The sequence below is a fragment of the Palaemon carinicauda genome, chromosome 45, assembly GCF_036898095.1.
Source record: "Palaemon carinicauda isolate YSFRI2023 chromosome 45, ASM3689809v2, whole genome shotgun sequence".
Lineage (NCBI taxonomy): Eukaryota > Metazoa > Arthropoda > Malacostraca > Decapoda > Palaemonidae > Palaemon > Palaemon carinicauda.
Window position 1 is genome coordinate 5,190,539 of NC_090769.1, and position 10,000 is coordinate 5,200,538.

The following is a 10,000-nucleotide window of genomic DNA, read 5'->3' on the forward strand; positions in this document are numbered from 1 at the left end:
TGACAATAACAACAACAGAAATTCACACAGATGATACAAAAACGCCAACTTTTTTTTTCTCTTATAAACTTCTTTCTATTATTGAATATAACAGATATTTATCCTTTAGTTTTTTTTCTGCCCTGTTTATGGTTGGGATATATCATTGAATATCTTTTGTTTTCCATTGTAATTTATCTTTCACTCTTGTATTCAGTATTACTCAGTGGCAGGAGTAACTATGGCTAACAATATACCTTATTCTATAGAGTTTAGTTCTACATATTTCCTTAGAGTTTTACTAAATAAATTTTTTGTTAGTCTTTTCTAGTAACATTGGTAGTTTTGTTATTTCCATTTCCAGTCACAACTCACTGGCGGGACTCTAAATGCTCGAAAACACTACTATCACTCAAAGTAGTTTTAGATAATTTTGAGTAGATATCAAAATCAAAATCAATTATCATATTGTTTCAGCTTCATCATAAATCATTGCAACACAGCGACGTACTTCCATCCATATCCACATAAGGTATTAAGCTGATCACTGTTTCTCTACCTGAAATGGGAAATTATTGTTATTAAGACAATGCCATTAAGGAGAAATTTTATTTCAAATAAATTTCATTTCATAAACATGCATAGTAATGTGAAATGGGAAATTATAAGATAATGCGATTGGTAGAAATTATACTATCTTATTTCAAATAAATTTCATTTTATAATTATGCATAGAAATGTTGAATCTTTAATATCAGGAAGAAAATTATATAAATTTTCAGATGTAGTTGGGGTGCGCAAGTAGATAGACCAAAATAATACAGTAATAAAATAGGTATTGCTAATAGGAAGCTACCTTATTACCATACAAGAAAACTATTTTTTTTTTATTGTCGTTAATGTATAAAAAAAATATTACAGTTATAAAATAAAGATTCTTAACAGGAATCTACCTTGACATCATACGAGAAAGCTATTTTTTATTGTCATTAATATACAACAAGTATAATACAGTTATAAAATAAAGATTCTTAACAGGAAGCTACCTTATCACCTTACAAGAAAACTATTTTTTTATTGTCGTTAATATATAACAAAAAATATTGCAGTTATAAAATAAATATTCTTAACAGGAATCTACCTCGACATCATACAAGAAAGCTATTTTTTATTGTCATTAATATATAACAAATATAAAACAGTTATAAAATAAAGATTCTTAACAGGAAGCTACCTTATCACCTTACAAGAAAACTATTTTTTTATTGTCATTAATATATATATATATATATATATATATATATATATATATATATATATATATATATATATATATATATATATACAGTATATATAAATATATATATATATATATATATATATATATATATATATATTTATATATATATATATATATATATATATATATATATATATATATATATATATATATATATATAATAGTACAGTGATAAAGATTCTTAACAGGAAACTACCTTATCATCATACAAGAAAGTTTGTTTTTTATTGTCATTAGTATATATAAAAAAATATTACAGTTATAAAATAAAGATTCTTACCAAGAAGCTTCCTTATCATTATACAAGAAATCTATTCTTTTTTATTGTCATTAATATATAGCAAAAAATATTACAGTTATAAAATAAAGATTCTTACCAAGAAGCTTCCTTATCATTATACAAGAAATCTATTCTTTTTTATTGTCATTAATATATAGCAAAAAATATTACAGTTATAAAATAAAGATTCTTAACAGGAAGCAACCTTATTACCATACAATAAAAAAGTTTTTTAATGTCAATAATATATACAAAAGTTTTTAGTAATATTTTGGAAGGCCATATGATTTAAACATATGGCTAAAATTACTGCCAAATCTTTGATCAGACAGCCTCCATGTTATAATCAATTCCTTGTCAGTTTGCTAATTAGAACTAGGGACTTTTTTAATACAATGATATGTTCGTATTTAATGATTGTTTCGTTACTAAAATAGAAAATACCTTTTGCGGGATAAGAATTATATATATATATATATATATATATATATATATATATATATATATATATATACATATATATATATATATGTATATATATATATATATATATATATATATATATATATATATATATATATATATATATATATATATACACACACATACACACACACATATATATATACATATATATATGTATATATATATATATATATATATATATATATATATATATATATATATATATATATATATATATATATATATATATATATATAAGAGACAAATTTATGAAGCAATTCATGTTATACCTATGATGAATGAATTTGATACAAAAATACGGTAGTAATTGATAAATAAGTACGAAGAAGCAAAATTTTGGTCATGTTACATATAGTTCACAATGAACAAAACAAACAAATAATGGATATTTATCATCATTTTAAAAAGGCGGAAAAACAACATAAACATGAGAAGACTAAGTAAATAATATTGAGATGAACTGGCCGGATATCAGAAGGATGGTGACCTTTTATTGTTATTTGTAAAAAAAAAAAAAAAAAAAAAAAAAAAAAAAAAAAAAAAAAAAAAAAAAAAAAAAAAATTGTAAAACAAAATAGAAAAAAATTTGCTTAATGAATGCATTTTAACGTACCTGGCAGAGCAGTACTTTGTATTCTCCTAGTAAGCAAAGGCACACAGTACCGTCATCATCACTACCAGCAAGGAGTCACAGAGTACTTGCTGATAACCTCGACTAGCCGATTGCCCAACGGCTACTTCTGAAAAAACAAGGAATGGAGAAATCTATTTCACTGCACGAAAACCATTAAGAATTGCTCGTTCTTAAGACTGTGCCAGTGCAATAAGCTAAGTAAAAAAAGCGTAAATAAATAGAGGAAAGATGCATAAAAAACATTTAATTTTAGTGAAGATGAATACACATTTAATTTTGTTCATTTGTTTATGTATAATCATTCAGTCATTCATTTGTATTCTATATTTTGATTCATTTATATAATTTTTATTTCCGTGATGAACAGCACTAAGTTATCAAAACGTACGATATCAATTAATTTAATAAGGACTTCATTACACATCATAGATACAGAATTAAAGGGAAATAATGGTTTCCTCTACGAATGCGTTATTTTTCACTGCTAAATATGAGAAAATTGCTTTTGCAGATTAGAAGGGGGGATTTTGGCGAATTTTTCCCGCACGCTTTCGATTTTATTCTTCAAGAATTGAGCCTACATTGTTTAAAAAAAAAAAGAAAAAAAATCGTAATTTTAATAGGAATTTCTCTATAAAAATCTACTGTTCTCAACCGTGTTTTAGTAAAATACAGGCGACTGTAATTTTACCTTACTCTGATATAATCTTTTAAGGGTTGGTTACTGTAAGATCAATCCTTTACGTCAATATATCGGTTGTTAAAAATATCGTAATTTTAATAGGAACTTCTCAATAAAAATCTACTGTTCTCAACCGCGTTTTAGTAAAATACAGGCGACTGTAATTTTACCTTACTCTGATATAATCTTTTACGGGTTGGTAACTGTAATATCAATCCTTTACGTCAATATATCCGTTTTTTAAAACGGTAAATGCCTGGCAACATTTTCATTCCAGGATTTTTACCGTTTATTTTAACGCAGAATTTTAAGTGTACATGATTAAGTGATGATCATTACGATTTAATGGTAAATGGATATGGAATTTGGCTAGATTAATTATTAGTGAAAATTACACATACGTTAGATTTTCTCTTTTTTGTTAATTTTTTTTTTGTTAATTTTTTTTTGTTAATTTTTTTTTTTGTTCAAGTAAATGATTGGATATTTTATGCACATATCAGGAACATTTTAATTAGCTTAATGTGAAATATTCATCAGTTACTATATTGTTTATGACTGAATGATTATTTTTACCTCAAAAATCAATACTTTGAATAAAAAAATTCTAATTAATTGATTTAGAGGAATGAAAATTTGCATCATGCAACATGCACAGCATGCAGGTTTTCTTTTCAATTCTAAATCTTGCTAAGCAGAACAAGCGCTGAAACTACGAAATTAAAACATGTCTTTTTGCATAACAATTTTTGATCTTATGCAAACAGTTTCTTTAATTCCTATCCCTCAACTTTAAGAAAATTTTCTTTTCTTTTTATTAAACTATGCGTATGTTCGTTTGTACTATTTGCATTTTTTTTCTCAGCTCCCCTGTTTTTTTGTCTGTGTCCGTGTGCTTAATTATAATAATATCTATTGTTTATAATTTTTGATATTATAGAAACAGTTTCCTTAATGCCAATCCCTCCACTTTAAGACATTTTTTTTTTTATTAAACTATGCGTATGTTCGTTTGTATTTGCATTTTTTTTTCTCAGCTCCCCTGTTTTTTTATTGTCTGTGTCTGTGTGCTTAATTATATTAATATTTATTGTTCATAATTTTTGATACTATAAAAACAATTTCCTTAATTCCTATCCCTCCACTTTAAGACACTTTCTTCTCTTTTTATTAAACTATGCGTATGTTCGTTTGTACTATTTGCATTTTTTATCAGCTCTCCTGTTTTTTTTTTTTTTTTTTTGTCTGTGTCTGTGTGCTTAATTATATTAATATTTATTGTTCATAATTTTTCATATTATAAAAACAGTTTCCTTAATTCCTATCCCTCCACTTCAAGACATTTTCTTTTTTTTATTAAACTATGCGTATGTTCGTTTGTATTATTTGCATTTTTTTTATCAGCTCCCCCATTTTTTTTTTGTCTGTGTCTGTGTGCTTAATTATATTAATATTTATTGTTCATGATTTTTCATATTATAAAAACAATTTCCTTAATTCCTATCTCTCCACTTCAAGGCATTTTTCTTTATTAAACAATGCGTATGTTCGTTTGTATTATTTGCATTTTTTTTTATCAGCGCCCCTGTTTTTTTTTTTTGTCTGTGTCTGTGTACTTGATTATATTTATTGCGTTGTGTTACTGTCTGTTCATAATTTTTGATCTTGTAAAAACAGTTTCCTTAACGCCCATCCCTCCACTTGAAGACTTTTTTTTTTTCTTTTATTAAACTATGCGTCTGTTCGTTTGTACCATTTGCATTTTTTATCAGCTCCCCTGTTTTTTTTTTTTTTTGTCTGTGTCTGTGTGCTTAATTATGTTAATATTTATTGTTCATATATTTTGATATTATAAAAACAGTTTCCTTAATTCTTATCCCTCCATTTTAAGAATTTTTCTTCTCTTTTTATTAAACTATGCGTATGTTCGTTTGTACCATTTGCATTTTTTCTCAGCGCCCCGTTTTTTTTTTTTTTTTTTTTTTGTCTGTGTTCATGTACTTAATTATATTTATTGCTTTGTATTACTGTCTGTAATTCATTATTGAGGATTCTACTATTTTTCTAATTATATCAAAATAATGATCTATGTAGGCAAGGGAGGTTTTTTTTTTTTTTTTTTTACATAATTTTGAATCTCGTGCACATCGACAAAACTGCTCTGCTGATTCATACAATGGAAGCAAAATCTACAGTACATTGGTGACCTTACTTTAGTAAATGATATAAAATTTAGTGTTTTAAAGGGATAACAAGATTTTATATAATTATTTAAAAAAAAAGATGGTTATTCAGTTTATGAAAGTCGATTATAAACTCTGAAGTTTTAAAGGGATAACTAGATTCTACATTAGTATTTATAAAAACTGAGTATTTAAAAAAAAAAATAGGTCATTCAGTGTATGAAAATCGATTATAACCTCTAATGTTTTAAAGAGATAACAAGATTTTATATAAATATTTAAAAAAAAAGATGGTTATTCATTGTATGAACATTGATTATAAACTCTGAAGTTTTAAAGGGATAACTGGATTTTACATAAGAATTTAAGAACAAAAAATATTGGTCACTCAGTGTATGAAAATTGATTATAAACTCTAATGTTTTAAAGGGATGACAAGATTCTACATAAGTATTTAAAAAAACGGAGTATTTAAAAAAAAAAGATAGGTCACTCAGTGTATGAAAATTGATTATAAACTCTATTATTTTAAAGGGATAAGAAGATTCTAGTATTTAAGAAAAAAAAAGGTTATTCAGTTTATGAAAATCGATTATCCAAAATTTTTCTTTTGAAAGTAGGAAGGTATGTACGGCCCATGATCAGATTGATAATGCACTGTTGATGATAATTTTGATTATGGGCATTTAAAAAAAATGCATTTTCCAGTAAATCTATGGATGCCTATGTAAATGTTGTAGTTATTGTTTCTGTATTAAAGAAAAATAATAGTTTAGAGTAGATGTCATTCACATAGAAGTTAGTACCTGAGGAATGAGTTTAATGAAAGAAAAAAAAATCATACAAACTAAAGAGTGTAAGATGGTTCTTATCAATATATCTTGCTCAGATTTTGTTATCTTTAACAGGAAGCTTTAAATATAAAAGTGTTTCAGTAATTGTTTCTGTATTAAAGGAAAAATATAGTTTAGAGTAGATGTCATTCACATAAAGTTAGTACCTGATGGATGAATTTAAAGATAAAAAAAAATCATACAAACTAAAAAGTGTAAAATGTAAAATGGTTCTCATTCTCATGATTAGTACCTATTTATTCAATTCCACAAAAAAAGAAAAAATAATAATAAAAAAAAAAAAGATAAGACAAGCAAGGTTCATAGCAGGCATATGATCGTACGTGGATAAATTATGAATTACTACCTCGGGGTAAAATCTGTCACTGGTTGGTGTGAGTCGAATATGAAAAACAGCCTCATTTGAGTGTTAGTTTTGAATTTTTTTTCGAGATTCTGGAAAAACAAACAAACCTTCTAGTAGGGGAGCGATGTTTTCAGGCTCCGGAGCCAGGGTGGTGGTGGTGGTAGTAGTAGTAGTGGTGGTGGTGGGGTCTTCTAAATGAAAGAAAAAAATGGAAAAAAAGAAAGAACTGTGATCTCTTTGTGTATTTTTTACCCGGGAGGTCATCTGGCCCTCGTCTTTAGAACTTCTTAACGCAAGTGTCAAACTTATTATGTTTATGATAAAAAAAAAACGTTTCCTTAACTATATTATATTTTTACTTTTATTTTCTTTTCTTTTGCGTTAAATTCTGCTTTAGGATATTAAACACGTTTCTCCACTCTACATTACTTAGGAATTTATCATAACATGTACTGAAGAATTTCTACAACCATTTCGGGTATTTTTCGTGATGCAAATACTCTGAGTTACAAAGGTGAATTTGGAATCCAGGGATCCATTGTGAACTGGAATCAAGCTCCAGTGAATTTGGAATCTGGAATCAAGCTCCAGGGAAAATTCTCTTTAGGTACAAAGGTGAATTTGGAATCCAGGGATCCATTGTGAACTGGAATCAAGCTCCAGTGAATTTGGAATCTGGAATCAAGCTCCAGGGACAGTTAAACATCATAAAATGGTCTGGAAAGGCAATATTATTTGCGATAAAGAATTTCCAGAGGAACTCTGAGAGGTAGAATAATTCCAGACTTACTGTATGCGTAGAAATTCCTCAGTACACCTGCTATTAAGACTTGTTTCTGCAACTGAAGTATTTGAAACAAGCACCTTAACAACACTGATCCATCAAGTTAACCCTTAAAGTTATATTGGGGTCAGATTAAACAGTAAAAAAAAATATCTTTATGAGGACAAAAATTATATATAATTCATGCTGACAGCAGTGAGGGACCATCACACTAACGGTAGTTTGTTTACCTTAAAAAAAAAAAAAAAAAAAAAAAAAAAAAAAAAAAAAAAAAAAAAAAAAAAAAAAAAAAAGTTATTCAGATGAAAAATATTTAACTGCTGCACTTTTTCCTGCTTCCTATATATCTATTGCATTGGTGAGTTTCAACTTGAAAAAAGTGAATAATGACATGCTGGTAGAAGACTTTGTTCACTAATGAATAATAACAGTTAAACTAGTTTACTGCTGCACGTTTTCCTGCTTCCTATATATCTATTGCATTGGTGAGTTTCAACTTGGAAAAAAGTGAATAATGACATGCTGGTAGAAGACTTTATTCACTAATGAATAATAACAATTAAACTAGTAGGTACAAAGCTTGTGAATTGTGCAGAAAATAAAGTTCTGTGACATATGAATTAATTTTTTCTATAATAGTAAAGAAAATAAAACACAAATGGGGCAAAAGAAGTAGGAAGAAAATATTGTTGGTGTTGAAAAATATTGCCTCTAAATTTGTGGGAGTTTGAATAAAATTGCCTATAATGAGAAGGAACGTACTAAAATTAAATGATGATAAACCGTATTGCAAGTAATAAGCTAAATGCGTTTTAAGGAGTGGTTTTAATAATATTTAACATTTGGTGCATAATTTCAATTCTTTAGATAAAGAATATTGATGAACATTGAACACCTAATAAACATTTTCTGGCTTTGGAAAAATGTTGGGGATGAATAAATTGATGAAAAGATTATGTTGAAAATATGTTTAACGTCCTACGTAAAAATACTACTATTTTATAATATAAGAAAATTAAATCTATCATCAAACATACATTGCTTATTGGAACCAATGTGGTAATAAAATGAATGGAGAATTAACTCAAGTGAATAGCTTTACTAATTCAACAAGAGTATACATTAATCCGATTTCCACACGGAAGTAAAATCTATATCTATAAGTTTTGATATTCTAAATAATAGCTATATGGGCTCTATCAGCCTGGTGTCACGAATATATTTTAAAGATAATCTAAGTTTTGAAATTTTTTTTTCTCAAGTTTACATTTCGTAACCGTTGGCGGAATAGTATTAAGTTTTTCAAACGTTTAACCTGAAGATTTTATTGTAAATATTGTGTTCCTATAAGTTTACTCAGGAATGTATTTGCTTTAGATTTTATATATATATATATATATATATATATATATATATATATATATATATATATATATATATATATGTATATATATATTATATATTATATATATACATACGTATAAATATATATATATATATATATATATATATATATACATACGTATAAATATATATATATATATATATATATATATGTATATATATATATGTATATATATATATACATATATATATACATATATATATATATATATATATATATATATATATACATATATATATGTATATATATATGTATATATATATATATATATATATATATATATATATATATATATGTATATATATATTTATATATATTTATACGTATATATATGTATATATATATATATATATATATATATATATATATATATATATTAGTTGAAAAAATAAATGACTGATAATTTTTTTTTTATATCAGAGGGCAATATAAGATAATCAAGGTTTTCATCATTTCAGATATTTCTATATTTTGAATACGATTTTTACCATCAGTTATTTTCAGTAAATAAACTTCGTTAATTTAAATAAAAGAGGAAGTTTTGAACTCCAGAATATTAGGCGAACATTTAAATAAAAGAATAAAAATTAATTTATGATAAATTTGCGTAAGGATGACGTCATTCATTTCGGTCTCTATTCTTTATATGATGTAAAGACAAATTGATATGAAAAAGTAAAAAAAAGTATTAGAATTTGGATCTATCCTAAGATGTTTCATGAAAAGTGTATCAAAATTTTTTTTTGAAAATTTAGCCTAATGTATGATATTTTTTTTTACCACACTGTCCAACAAACTCGGGAATGTATCTATTCGTATGTTTTTTTAGTAGTAGTAAGTTGGTTTTATGATACACAATGCTAATGAGAAATAATGGAATGTAAGCATTTATAAGATTCCTACAGCTGAAATATCCTCAAACCTAATTTTCTTTCTATTAGATGTATTCATTTTCAAAAATGTTTATTTTCAAAAAATCCTACAGAACAACGTATCCTATCTATTTCCTTTCACTTACTCAAATATTTTACTATATCAAATACGTACTAATCTCCTAAGGTTTAGAA

General features: G+C 25.7%; 1 protein-coding gene across 2 annotated transcripts in view; it reads right to left on the minus strand.

The window, feature by feature from the left end:
• LOC137634682 (protein amalgam-like) overlaps positions 1–10,000 on the minus strand; it is a 202,474-nt gene that overhangs the window by 193 nt on the left and 192,281 nt on the right. The window contains exons 10-12 of one of the 2 annotated variants that reach the window (XM_068367162.1): positions 6,852–6,935; positions 2,659–2,785; positions 1–538 (exon numbers count right to left, since the gene is read on the minus strand). The exon at positions 1–538 is cut by the window's left edge and continues 193 nt beyond it. In XM_068367162.1, coding sequence (XP_068223263.1) covers positions 2,685–2,785; positions 6,852–6,935 — 185 coding nt within the window. In that variant the 3' untranslated portion in view covers positions 1–538; positions 2,659–2,684. The remainder of the gene's footprint in view (positions 539–2,658; positions 2,786–6,851; positions 6,936–10,000) is intronic. The other variant, XM_068367163.1, reaches the window with a different exon arrangement.